General features: G+C 51.0%; 1 protein-coding gene across 13 annotated transcripts in view; it reads left to right on the top strand.

The window, feature by feature from the left end:
• Positions 1-13,755, top strand: part of PTPRT (protein tyrosine phosphatase receptor type T) — a 1,093,025-nt gene extending 1,079,270 nt beyond the window's left edge. For all 13 annotated transcript variants that reach the window (XM_045981319.1, XM_045981314.1, XM_045981318.1 and 10 more), the window contains 4 exons: positions 2,269-2,394; positions 3,197-3,360; positions 5,207-5,342; positions 6,158-13,755. In XM_045981319.1, coding sequence (XP_045837275.1) covers positions 2,269-2,394; positions 3,197-3,360; positions 5,207-5,342; positions 6,158-6,211 — 480 coding nt within the window. In that variant the 3' untranslated portion in view covers positions 6,212-13,755. The remainder of the gene's footprint in view (positions 1-2,268; positions 2,395-3,196; positions 3,361-5,206; positions 5,343-6,157) is intronic.
• The last annotated feature ends 512 nt before the right edge of the window (positions 13,756-14,267 follow it).

Here is a 14,267-nt window from a genome sequence, read left to right as displayed (position 1 = left end):
TCATGTCAGAATCACAGCCAACCTCTGGCAAAGCTTAATTCAACGCAGGTGATAAAGGCTATTATTTTTTTAATGGGCAGTTCTGATTAATTCTGATTTCTTTGGCACGCCACTGACTAATCTCTACCAGTCGCTCATTACTGTGAAGGTTGCAAGCCAGAAGAGCCAATGGCAAAGAGAAATGAAGTTCAGATTGTGGGTTTGTCATTATTGCACAGCTCAGCCGATCACTGTCCAGCACCCCCACCACACACATACCCAGCTCCTTTCTCAGTGTGCTCAGTTAACCCATGATGGACATGGGGAGGTAAGGCACCACTGCATTAGGAAACCTAGGCTTGCACATCTTTGCTATTTAAGAGGCATGATCAGAAGAATCCTTCAGATGTATATGTTAGCTATTACCATCATGGCGGTCATGTGTGCTGGACACTGATAGGTTCCAGAATAATGTGAATTCCTGGAATTCAGTGGATCCTTATTCCGTGCCTGGCACTGGGCGAAGGGTTTCTTCACACGTAAAATCTCTTTTATCCTTAGAACAACCCTGTAGGTCAAGGGCTGGCAAACTTTTCTCTGGTAAAGGACCAGACAGGAAATATTTTCGGTTTTGTGAGCAACTTTGGGTTATGCGAGGTATTCTCAGTTACTCAAATCTGCCGTTATAGTTTGAAAGCAACCACAGACAATACATAAATTAATAACTGTGGCTGTATTTTAGTCAAACTGTATTTGCAAAATCAGCCAACGGGTCAGGCTTACCCTGTAAGCCATCATGTGAACATGTTATTCCCAAGATGGAATTTGGGTTCTTTTCTCTCTCCTATATCCTCCTTTCCCCCTGCTCTTCCATTCTGGTTCTGGTTCTAGAGGAAGGGTGGAATTAAAGATGTTTTTGCATGTGACTGTCCAGGGAGAGTTGGCTGTGCTCTCTCAACAAGAGGGAGAAGGATCATTTTTGTGAAGACCCCGCATCCATGGTGGCCACAGGGGGCCACCATTGCCATGGGTCACCTGTCAGTCTAGCTCCTTGTCTGCAAGCTCAATATAGACTATGGCCGCTGATGAAACTTGATCTCAGGCTGCTCTCAGGAGCCTTAATGGGTCTTCCTGAGTCTCAGGTACATTTTTCAGTAACTTCCCAATGGTTGAACAGATGCCCTCTTTGTCCACACCAGGGCGGTCCCCAGCAAACCCACAGCTGCAGTCTTAGCTCCCCTGCGTGCCCCAACTCTGGGGCCTATAGACCTGCACAGGGTCCATCCCCATGCCCCTTCAAAACGGGGGATTTGCAGAAGCATGCATTGCCCTCTCTGAGCCACGATCCGTGCCACCCGAATATTCTTTCCCCAACTGAAGTTATCTAATGGCTCGACATGTACAGGGGAATAAATTACTCTGTCCTTGGTGGTGCTATAAATGTAGGAAACAAATTAGGATCTTAAGCCAGGGTTTCTCAGTCTTTGCTCTATTTCTATTTGGGGCCGGACTGCCCTCTGAGGAGTGTGCGCTGTAGGATGGCTATTAGCATCCTGGCCTCTACGTGCTTGAGGCCCATAGCATCCCCCAGGTGTGACTTTCAGAAATGTCTCCTGACCTTGCCGAATGTCCCCTGGCTGGCAAAACTACCTCTGACTGAAAACCACTGTCTTTGGTTGGAGGGCAACCATTGCCTTTTGCTCTCAGCGATAGGTCCTAAATCCAATTCCGGAAAAATAGGAACGATCACAGGCAGGATCTCTCAGCACCAAGTCACCCAATCTTCCATGGGAGAAAACAGCCTGGGCCACAGCAAGCAGCAAGCAGCAGAGCCGGGATAGGGACCCAAGCCAGTCTGATGCGAAGGCCTGTGTGTTTCTCAAGCTACTGAGGATCTGATGATGAGAGGGACACTGGGAAGGTTTTTCCGGAACAGAGAATTTTGCTTCGATTTGCATTGAAATCGAGACCGTACTTGTTCCAATCCTGCCAGCATTTCGAGGGAGTTATTATTCCCCCTTGCTTTACAGAGGAGGAAACTGAGGCCCAGCAGCCCTAACAAATGGTTTGGAATCAGCAGAGCAAATATTTTATAAGTGCAGTGTTTCTGTGTTTAGAGCTTTGACTTTTCAACGCTCCCCAAAGGGAGCGGGGTCAGCTTCTCCCCCTACTACTGTTCCTTCCTAGCCGGCATGTTCTGCAGGCATTAAGAAAGGGCCTGGTGATAAATGAGCCCAGTGGGCCCCATGCCTCCCTCAGCCTCTCTCTCTGACCTCTCTCCTGCCCCAGCTCTGTATGCAGTACTGGCCTGAGAAGACGTCCGGGTGCTACGGGCCCATCCAGGTGGAGTTCGTGTCCGCAGACATCGACGAGGACATCATCCACAGAATATTCCGCATCTGTAACATGGCCCGGGTAAGGGTCCAGCCAGCTGGCTGTGCTGTGCTCTCCAGATCATCCCATCCTCAGGGAAACGATGCCTCCGCTGATTGTGGCTTCAGACCCAACGGTGGCTCTGACGCGCAGAGACCCACGGGGAGGCCTCCAGCCTGCCATCTGCCTCTTCCCTGACACACCTGCTGCCTTGTGGTCAAAACGTCTCAGAATTCGGAAAATCAAAACTTTGTGGTCAAAGCTTCCCCACTGCCGTCCTGTTTTGGCAGGAGTTGACAGGGTCTTTGATCGGATCCAGGAAGCTTTGGGCTAGACCCTGAGAACACCAAGATGGAAGATGATTAGTTGCTCCCGAGGGGGACTTCACCGGCTAGGTGGGGGAGTATTGGGTGGGAGGGAGCAGATCGGTAGTCTACGAAATGGCTCAAGAATGGCTTTGGTCTTTACCGTTTCCTGAGGGCCCCCAGGGTCCCAGAACTCCATCTCTGCCCTCAGTTCCCTGTCTAGTGGGAAGTTGATCTATGTTTTGGCACATGAACCTTGGGGGAAGAGAAGAATTCTGCCCAGTAGAGTCAGGGAAGGCTCTTCCTAGAGAAAGGGACATTCGGGTATTGGAAACCAGTAGTTTTCCAGGGAGAAAGGAGGTACAGGGACGTCATGGCAGGAGAATCCATATACACAAAGGGAGAAAGAGGAGTGCGTCCCCATGACGACACAGCATCAACCCCATTTGGTCTGTCTCCCTCTCCGGTGCCGCAGTCCCGGGGCCTGTGGAGGGCTTGCATCCCTAGAAGGACAGCCCTGACAGCTTCTCTGTTCTCAGCCTCAGGATGGGTACCGGATAGTCCAGCACCTGCAGTACATCGGCTGGCCGGCCTACAGGGACACACCCCCCTCCAAGCGCTCTCTGCTCAAAGTGGTCCGACGGCTGGAGAAGTGGCAGGAGCAGTACGACGGGAGGGAGGGACGCACTGTGGTCCACTGCCTGTGAGTACCGTGGAGGGCTCTCTTTGGGTGGGTGGGGGGTGGTCGGTGTCTGTCCTAGGGGATGCCACTGGCCATAGGCATGCCTGGCTATACCACACCTCAACATTCCTTAAAAGCCAAGCAGTGTGTATTCGAGAAATTACGATCTTTCATGGACTGGGGTTGTGCATTTGTTGCCCTGAACTAACTAAGGTTACGTGACACGTTATTAATGCAAAACCGGGAGGACTTTCACAAATATCAGGGTTGGACCAGCTGCTCCCCAGCACTCCCAATAGGGGGGTAAGCCCTGCTCCCCCACAGGAGGCACGATGTGTCCTGCTAATCGCAAGAAAGCTGGGGTGAAGTGGCTTCCACTGACCAGATCCTCGAATTATTTCCCAAAGAAGAGCATACGTTGATCTTCCCTTTGCAGAGTAAATATTTCTGGAGCCAGTGGAGGCCTTCGTAACACCTTACTGACCTCAGAATCGAGTTCAGTCTTTACAAAACGAGCTTACTGTTCCTTCTTTCAAGCAAGGGTGCATGCACGTGTCAGGAAAACCAGAGAGACATGCACACACACAGCTTAAGGCCACCACCTATCACAATCCTTTCTTCCCCAAGGATGCAGATCCCAAACCAGGCACCGGAAAGATGCTGTGAGGTGTCAGTATCACGTGAATGGGCGCAGTCAGCCAAACCAAGCTGTTTCTGCCCACATCCCAGACCCTGGCCACTGGTTCCCTGCCACCAAGCCCCTGCCCCCATCCAGGTCACTCCCACACACTCAGGGGGCCTCTCCTTTGGCACACAGGCACACCCGTCCCAGGCATCACTCCACCAGGCCCCGGGACACCTGTGCCCACTCACCTCTTCCTCTTGGACTCTGATTTCTTGCTTCAAAAAAGTACTGAATCCTCCTTCGGAGGGGGGTTTCCTCCTCCTCCCATGGGTGATTGTTTTTTAGCCTGCTTTTTGGAAGGAGTACCTTTTTATCCAGGTCCCCCTCGCCAAGGTGACCCACAGTTTGAACCAAAGGAAAGCACAGGCTATCCTCCTATCAACAGGGATGGCGGTGTCCTTGGAAGCCAGAGACACAACAGACACTAAAATGCAGGCGCTGGCCAGCGAACAGAGGGCAGCTGTCTGTACCTGAAACAGCTGCTTGTTGGGTGTCCTGTAGATAAAACATCTGGGAAACTGAGGGCCTTGGTTTCCATCCAGATGTTCTTTAGACACAGGCCATTACATGAAATCATTAGTTGCTGTTGGCAACACGCCCGGGAGTTCCGAATCAGGCAGATTCCCTATGGGACTTTCTGTAAATAGTTGGAGGGGTGTTTCCACGAACATGAATTACGGAGCACTGGAAAGGAGACACAGAGCGATGACCTGCCAGGAACCCTCCAGCTCTGCTCTCCCGATTGGCAGTGTCTTGCCCAGAGACCTATCATTTCAGGATAGACCATCTCAGACACACCCAGCCCCACCTCCAAACCTAGGCTGGCTGACCCAAGGCTGTTTTTGTCCTTAGGCGATGGAAAGAACTAGGATGAAAACCACCTGGAACCTTCCACGTTCATCACTAGATGTGTAGGTAGACCCAGAACCTCCTTTTGGACGAGGATCTGGCTAATCCAGTTCTCAAGGAGCATCTAGTCCAACCCTCCATTATATGAATAGGAAAAGACTTGCCCAAAGTCAAAGCAGGTTCACGGCACCGACAGGACTCCAACCACAAAGGCTTCTGCCCTAGCCTGACTTTGCACGTACCCAGCCAGCCAATTCCCACTACTCCTGATGTGGTTTCAGGATCAGGAGGTGCCTGGGGGCCACATCGCTTACCTCTTCACTCTGTGTCTAGAAATGGGGGCGGCCGCAGTGGAACCTTCTGTGCCATCTGCAGCGTGTGTGAGATGATCCAGCAGCAAAACATCATCGACGTGTTCCACATCGTGAAAACACTGCGGAACAACAAATCCAACATGGTGGAGACCCTGGTGAGTGTCCCAGGAGTCTTCTCCCACAGCGGGGGTGGGGGGGGTGGGGGGGCGCTATCTGAGAGCCTCAGATAATACAAACGCCCAGCAGGTGCAGCAGGTGGCTGCTTACTGGGTCCTGATGGGCCACAGCCTCTGCAAACTGTTACTTCCTGCCAGGCAGCCCAGGTATGCATCCTGATAGACTAATCCTGGGGATTAGGGATTCTGGCTTAGGAGAGTGTGAGTTCTATTTTCAAGTTGGTCCAATCCTGTTCTAATTAGCGTATGTGACTTGCACGGGGCTCGAACGCTGTGCAGAAAGGGATGGAGAGCATGTGGGCAGGCGGAGCCCAGATCCTCAGGCCCGCTGCACAGACCATACACAAGGAGCTTTGCCCTAAGAGTCTTAACCTACTCGAAGCATGGTCCTACCCAAACTCCGGTCCACAGACCGGCAGCGTCAGCGTCACCTAGGCTCTTCTTAGAAATGCAGGATCCCAACCCAGTCCAGATTTACTCAATCAGAGTCTGCATTTTAGAAAGACTCCTGGGTCCTTCACAGGCACCTTAAGGTCTGAGAGGCACCCGAGTCCAGAATGGTGACAAGGAAGGGAATGACCCACTGGGCATCTGGGAAGGCGTGGGTGTAAGCAGGCACCAGGCAGAACTTGGGGGAGGTTCAGATAGGGACAATTATGTGGACAATTTTGCGATGACTGTTAATAGGGATGTAGCTTAAGTTTCCTCCAAAATCTGTGTCTCTAACCTAAATGCCTTTCCTTTTCATCTCTCTCTCTTGCCTCCTTTGCTCCCTCTGTCTCTCCCCCTCTCAGGAACAGTATAAATTTGTATACGAGGCAGCACTGGAATATTTAAGCTCCTTTTAGCCCGATGGGATGGGGAGCCTGCAGGAGCCCAGAGGCTGCAGCAGCCACGCCCCTTTTTCCATGAATGGCAGTGACTGGGCTCAGGGCCTAAGATGCGGCACCCTGCCCAACTCCAAGGAGAATGCTGGTTGTCCCGTGTCCCGTGCCCTGTGGTGGGCTCTGCACCTTCCAAGGGGTCTCCTGTAGCTGTGGGAGGTACTGCTCTGAAAGGCCCAGGCTCCCTTTCCACACTCAACCAGCTGAGGCCACGAGCCCATGCAGAAGTGTGCCCACGGCAAGGCCCTGGATTTTCCTGTCCCCAGACCTCCTGCTTTTGCTCTTTCCAAGTTCGTGAATCTCCTGGCAAGCCGACGGTGTGAGTGCTGGGGAGTGAGAGCCTCAGCAGCACATCCCTGTCCTTGTCCCTGGGAGTAGAGGGGCTGTGTGTCCTACTCCTCCATGCTGTCACAGAAATGACTGGGTTCTTGGCGGGGGGGGCGGGGGTCCCTGCTCTGCTGCCCCTTGTAGTGCCCTTCAGGGATCTCTGGAACTGGACACCTGCCAGTCTGGATCAGTGTGAAACTCGGGATGCTCCTGAGACCACAGTGAAGGCCCCCATCTCACACCTAACCTGCATGGGGCTTGGCCCAATACCATTCTGTATCCCACTGCTAGCCCAGGCCTTGACCTGTCATTCGTTGGCCAGCCCACTGTGTCCACAGCCTTTGGTAAAGGTTCTTTTTGCTTTTTTTGTAATCAGTGGGAAGGGGGAGCGTGGAATTTTGCTATTCTTCCTTGTCCTCATCGTGAAAAGGAACCATCTCTCTGGGGCAGGGCTCTGGCTGACCTTGTGTCTTTTGGATGGTGGGTAATTGATTATTTTCCAAAGTGTGTATGAAAAGAAACTTTCTTTGGGGGTGGAAAATCTGAGTCTGTTATGTCAAAATAAAAGGGGGAGGGAAGTTCAGATGTGTAACTCTAAGAGAATCTCTCAGGCCTGTCATCTTTCCTGGCAATGTCCTTAAAAGATTCCCTCCCCCCAACTCCCGGCCCAGAACAGCACTGCCATTGAGCAAGGGAGACAGGCTAATCTGAGGACAGTCCCTTCAGTTTCTGGGGCAGATAGAATGCCAACTTTGTGCATCATCTTGAATCTCCAAATTTGAACTCCCTCCTACAGAAATCCCTAGCTGCCATCGTGAGAAAGGCCACAGTGGACCCAGGTGTCCTTTGGTTTAAAACAGGCCAAGGAGATCACACCATGGATCTAGGATCTTATCCAAAGTATGGGTGAGTCAGTGATGGGGAACCAGCATCTGCTAAGCACCTACTGTAGGCTTGGCACGTTCCATATGACATTTCACGTGGTCTAGACCCCCTAGAGAGAACTACCAACCTGTCATCATCTCCACTTCACAATGGGGGAAACTGAGGCATCTTCCTCTGTGATGAAATTCTGGGTTCTGAAAAGGCAGACATTGGTGATAAGACTTCTTCATACCATTGTCTTCATCTTTCTCAGCAAAGCAGTTATTTTACAGAGGGGAAAATAAGGCTAGAAACTTCCAAGCAGAGAACTCCACAGTGGAAACTGAATTCTTTCTTTCTGATGTGAGTTCTTCTGGGAAGCCCAGAATTTCAGATGTATTTCAGTAACTCCTTCCCGGCTCCCCAGGAAAGCTAGTCCCTTCTCATTTCTCTGCCAGTGAAAACAACTGCCTGTTTCCTCTGGCTGTGAGGTCTGCTGGCCAGGGTCACGCTCCTTGGTCTCTACTAGGGGCTCAAGCACAGTATCTGACTGCCTCCGGGTGGTCTGGGATCCGGGAAGCTCCGCTTGGAAGCTGGTCTAGCCCCAGACAGGGGATGAGGAGCACAGAATTCAATAAGGCACAGTATTTGCACATAAGAGCTTACCATATACTGGGGAGATTGTCGCCCTGTGCCAAGGTGGTAGAGCACACGAGTATTACAGGAAACTGGGAGCAAGGCTCGGTCTGCCTGGGCTTCCTAGAGGAGATGGCATCCATCCCAGCAGGGTCTCAACAGGTAAGAGAAGAAAAGAAAGGAAACCAGTCCAAGGGATCAGGGTGTACAGTGGCACAGAGGTGTGACAAGTCCTTGGGCTGTGGGCAGGGGGCAGGCAGTAGGGTGGGCCATGAGCCCAGCCCGAGCACAGCACCGCAGGAGGGGTGGCAGATGAGCAGGGTCCGGGAGAAGAGAGCCTACGTGGAGTACAGACCACCCGTGTGGGCCGCAGGGGGCGAGCCAAGCTCCTGAGTGATGGGCTCGACTCAGCATTAGAGAGACTCTCTCTGGGCCCAGTGGGGCTGCCTCTCCTCCTTTCATCAGACACTGTGAAGACATTCCCTGAAGTGCGTGCTTTTTAATATCACATCTATGTGTCTGTCTGCTCATTATTTTGTTGCTGGAACAAAATACGCAATGGGTCATGAGACCCGGCTTCTGTGAGACACTCAGGGTCTCTGCTCTACCGTGGAGCAGGGTGGCCGGCCCAGACCCGTGAGGCTGGGACATGAGAGGAGCCCGCAGAAGCTGTTGCCTTTGGCCTGGGCTCTGGAGCTGTCTGGAAGTCCAGGGACACCAGACTTGATCACGGAAGGGCTGTCACTTTGGAAGTTCAAAAGGAAACATCTCAAAGGGAAGGAAGGCAAAGGAGCCCACCTCCACACACACCCCCCCTGTCGGGAACTCACTCTTCTCCCTTGCTAGGTCCCTTCCCTGGTGGACTTGAGCAGGTCCCCCGGCTCCAGTCCACAGCTCCAGCCAGCCCTTGTGCCGCCTGCAAGGAACGGGTAGCAGAGCAAATCAGCCTGTCATCTGCTCTTTTCTCAGATCCTGGCTCATCCATGCAGAATGGGGGAGGGGAGCTAGCCAACACAAAGCCTCAGATTCATTCTGCTCCAGAAGGGGCGACAGAGCTGGCTTCTATCGTTTCAAATGGGGAGAATCTAAAACGGGACTTCAGGGAGAAGGGAGATCATAAAAACTCAGGCCACGGTGGGATACCTGACCCAGCCAGGGCCAGTGATGGATCCCCCAGCTAAAACACCCATTTCCTCAACACCCAGCCACTCTCCAAAGCAGGCAGGGCGGCAAACAGGTCTCGGGCCACTTTACAAGGGATGAAACTAAGGCTCGTGATGGGGATATCTTCCCAAAGATTCCACCTGGCATGCACGTGGCAGGGCCTGGATGAGACGGGGCTATAGTGCCCTGGAATTTGGACCTGATCCAGTCCTTGGGAAACAAGAGCAAACACCACCTCCCCCAAGCTTATCTTCCCACCCCAGTCCACTTAGAGGGCGCGCTGTCTTTCAGAAGGCCGAGGAAAATCGTATCCGTGCTCTCTGAACTTCTGGAACAGGAGCCAGCCTCTCGTCTCCAGGGTGCCCAAGAGAGCATCCCCACTTAGGACAGAGCCTCCTGGTCACCGAATTAAGGACGCTGTTCAGAGATGTGAGGGACCCTCGCCAGTCTGCATGTGTTTGTGGCCTAGATGGCTTCAGGAAGAATCTTGGCCGTGCCCCCATGTTTGTGATTGTCACCATTTTGTCACCAGATGAGGAAACGGAGGCTCAGAGAGGAGAAATCCATTGCCCACAGTTCCCCCGTTAAGTGAACAGGGGAGCTAGGAATTCAATTCCTTCTGACTTCAAAAACCGTATTTTTCCACCATCGTGCCCCAGATTTTCCCATGGGTCTACCTGTAATGGCAAAGAGTAGAGTGGAACAGAAACCCAGTGGGTCTTGTAAAGCCCAAAGCAGACAAGCTTAAAATTCCTTCACAGTTTCTTGTTCTACTTGGACAATTCATGCAAGACTTGCATGCCACTCTAATTTACCTGATTTGTTTTAATAGGACTATTTTTTAAATGATATACCCTGGTCCTTCCAGTAGTTTTGGTCCCCTCAGCTCCCTATGACGGACTCTAGGGAATCATATCCCAGTCAGAAAAGCATGGTGTCTGGCCATACTGCTTCCTCCTGAGACCAATTCCAGACTCAGGCTCAAGACCAGCTCAGCTTTCCTTAGAAAGATGCTTTGGTGTGGGAGTACCATGACCTCACCGTTCATGGGTTGATCTCAATTCCAGTTTCTTCCAGTTTGATGCTGGAAGGAACCCACTGGCATAGCCTGTAATGTTGAGGATGTGCCCATCTGGCATGGTGAAGGCTGAGCCCATAATACCCTGATGCTGAGGTATTATGGGCTCAGCCTTTCTGAGAAGATTTCTGAATACTGGGGGTTCTAGAAGCTGATGCCCTTTGTCTAGGAGGAGTCACATGGTTGCTAATAGGGGCAAATCTCAGGACATGCTTCACATGAGGGGCTGGGGTCTGGAGGGCTCCTCACTTTACTTCAATTACACGTACTTACTGGGTTCCTGCAACAGGCCAGGGCCCCAGAAGGGGTACTTCCAGGAAGCACAGGTTATCATGGCCCAGTTCATCCCTTGGCGAGGCAATCTTAAGTTCATATGTCAGCTTGGTCATTTCTTAGCTATACAAGGTTGGGCCAACCAATTAATGGGAAAAGATGTGAAAAAAGCAGCTGTGGCTAGGTAGAAGGCATAGATTTGGAGAGCTTTGGGCAAGAAAACAGGAAGGCAAGGCCAAGAAGTTGGGACCCAACAGAAATGTTCAAGGATGCACACAGACTACAGGGCAAAGTGGTCACTTCTGTGGCCCAGCAGGAAGGGGATGGGGAAGGCTGGCCAGGACCACTGGAAGCAAGGATGTTGCTTTAGAACAAGTCTTGGTATCCTGGAGAAAAGATGATAATTTTCCCTCTGACCAATCAAATCATACCTAATCATCATCTGTTCACCGTGCCTATGCTAGCTCTTGTCATATGTTCTCATGAGGATCCACTTTCCTCTGCTCTGGTATGAGTCCCCATTGTGTGCATGTAGGTATCAGTCTAGTTAGGCTGTTGCAGGCAGAAGTGAGGCCTGAGGGGGCATAGCCAGGTGCTCACCGTGTCACCTCAGCAGGAGTGACTGCCCTACCCAGACACAGAGACATTGAAGGAGACGCTAATTCTCCTACACTTCACTGCTGTAGAACAGAATGAAGAAAGCCACCCTCCTTGAGTATGTACCTGGCCACCTCTGGGCTAGACAGACAGGCTATCAGCACCCAGCTAAGTCAACAGTAATGCCTTGAGAGACACAAACCAGTCCAAGAGTAAGAGGAGCAGGATGCTAACAGATTGTGCCGGGCCAGAGCTGTGCGGACCAACAGTCAACCCCAGCTGCAGGGCACATCAGAAGAAGAGCCATGAGTGAGTCCCATGGATGGCCATTTCATCTCCAAGCCCTGACCTGCCTTCCCCATCATCCAAGGCTGAGTTCCTTCTCAGCTGATGCCAGCACCAAATCATAGCCCAATAAAACAGGAAAAAGACTAAGGGACTCCAACTAGAGACGAGAGGAGATTCATCCTTGCTCCTATAGTCCCATGCAAGGGTCAGACTTGGAGGTTTTCCACATCTACATAACTGAAAGTGATAAAATTCATGGCACTGGTGTCACCCAGCAGGGATCTGCCTTTGAGGGCATATACAATCTGAGCAGCAGGGACAGACGTCTGTGGCAAAGAGTGGAGTGGGCCATTGTACTCATTTCCTCTGACGCATATTTCAGGATGTGACCAGCAGAAGCACAGCAGAGATGTCTAAGCCATATTAATGCACAAAGGAAGACTTTCTTCTGGTTTGCTGGTAACCAGAGATAGACTTTTGCATACCACTGGCTGTGAAACTATCCTGTAGAGACCAAGTCCACCTCTTGCATCCCTTCTGCCTCCAGAAAAGATGGGAATAGGTCATCAAAAGGGCCACATTCACCCCTATGAAATCCACTCATAAATTTTAGGTCCCCAAGAGGTGGAGTCAGCATCCACAGTGGTAGATGGCATGCCTGGCATCCTGGCTATCTAAGAGCACTGGGGCTGATGCAAGGGATGTGAGAGAGCTCAGAATGAGTCTGTAGGGAAGACCTTTTGGGGCTGGACCACCATGGAACATGGTGCTGCTCTGGGGGATGGGATTTGGACCCTGATCCTTGGTTGGGATGTTCAGAGAATGAGAGTCTGCGGGCGGTAGAGCACTGGACAGGGGGGTATTGGTGTGCAAGCCTGGAGCTCAGGGTAATTCATATAATTCATTGTTCATTTGTGATGGAGCTCAGATTTGGGGGAGGACGGGGAATGTGAAATAACCTGCCAACAGTGCACAACCGTGTCCCTGAAAGCATACTTCAGTGGGTTGGGCTTCTGGATACAAATGCGTAGACCTCCTGTGGGATGATCTGATAAGCTCTCAGTGTTCACCCTGCCCCTGCCCCTCCCATGGAAGATCAGTGATGGAAGGTATTCCTTGGGTCAAAGCCCCAGGGCAGTCTGGAGACTCAGTGGGCCAAGCAGTGTCATCCCAGGTCAAATCAGACTTCCAAAGGGTCAGGCAGAATGCTAGTACCCATATGCCTAGAGGTCATTGGACAAATTCAAGCAAGGTTTGCTTGTTCCTGGTCACTCTTTTGAGTGGAAGTAGGATCAATGCATAAAGCTTGATGAGTGTAAGGAAGAACTTGCTGTGTGCCAGACAGGATGAGCTGCCCATCTCAGCAGTGGCCCAGCAGAGGCCAGACTTAAAGGGAAGAAAGAGCATTGCTGAGATGACCTTGAACTCTCTTCCACCCTAGATGGGTGATATGTTGTGGAGCTGGGACTGTATTTAAACTCCGTCATTCCTGTAGAGCACAAAGCCAAGGCTATGCTTGGTCCGTGCAGGTTGAAGTCCCCTACTCTCCTGCCCAACCAAGTCTTTAGCCATGCAGGCCAAGACACTGCTCTGGCCCCCTATCCAGCCTTCATCCAGGCTAGTTATCACCAAGAACTCCAGAAAGAACAGCTGCTTTACCATAGACAAAATGTCCACCGAGATTGGGATGAGAGCAACCCCAGGTCAGGCCCACTGGCCATCAGGGACAGCCAGAACTAGTAAAGATTCAAGCAGGACCCAGAGCAGGGCTTTGCTTACCACACACAGTATCTGCAGAGGTCACTTCTCCCCACTCCCCAGTTGAGGCCTCTTGGAGCAGACTGCAAAGGCAAAAAGCACAGGGACTCTATTGGCACATAATTATACTCATCCCCAGGGCATCCGTTTCCTTGCCAGGGGGATCCTGGGTGAGCCCAGGTGAATCCAGGCTATCCCATGTTGGCAGTCAGACTCAAAAGCACTTTTCTACCCTCTGTTTTCATCCGACGAAAGGCAAAGAGTCAGGGCTTCTAACGTTGCCTTGGCTACTGGACGCCATCATCGCCCTCTGAGGGCCATCATGGGGTTCCCACTCAACTCTAGGGAGACTGACATCGTCACATCCACTGGGCATATGATACTGCATGAGACCAAAGTCTCCACACTGTTTGCAGCCTTCTCTGTGAATCCCAATGGCCTGCGCTTGTACAGTTTGGGTGTTTGATAGATAAAGCACGTATGAGAAGAGAAAACACAATAAATCAACTTTAAAAAAAAAAAAGCCAGCACTGTGCTGTCTATGTTCTTGTTTTGTTTTGTTTTCTTTTTCCTTTCCAGTTCTAGCTTAAAAAAGCAGAAGGTAAATAATGTCAGGTCAATGAATATCAGATATATTTTTTGACTGTACATTACAGTGAAGTGTAATCTTTTTACACCTGCAAGTCCATCTTATTTATTCTTGTAAATGTTCCCTGACAATGTTTGTAATATGGCTGTGTTGAAAATCTATACAATAAACCTGTGACCCTGAGATTCATGTTTTCCTAAGATATTCGCACTGGTGTCTTCCTGGGGTTGGGTGGGGGTGTGGGGAAGAGAAGTGGAAGGAGGAGAAGGAGGAGAAAAACGTAGGGTTTCTTCGTGTTCATTTAATCCTCAAGTCTACAATGCAGGAATTGTGGATTAGCCCCCCCCCTTTTTTTTTTTGCAGATGAGAGGTGGAGGTTCATAAATGTTAAGGGATTTTCTATGATTATATACGGAGCTAGTAAAAGGGTTGATCCTAAAAGTTTT

This window comes from Meles meles, chromosome 16 (assembly GCF_922984935.1).
Source record: "Meles meles chromosome 16, mMelMel3.1 paternal haplotype, whole genome shotgun sequence".
In the NCBI taxonomy this organism is placed as follows: domain Eukaryota; kingdom Metazoa; phylum Chordata; class Mammalia; order Carnivora; family Mustelidae; genus Meles; species Meles meles.
This window is presented reverse-complemented; position numbering and strand designations above follow the sequence as displayed.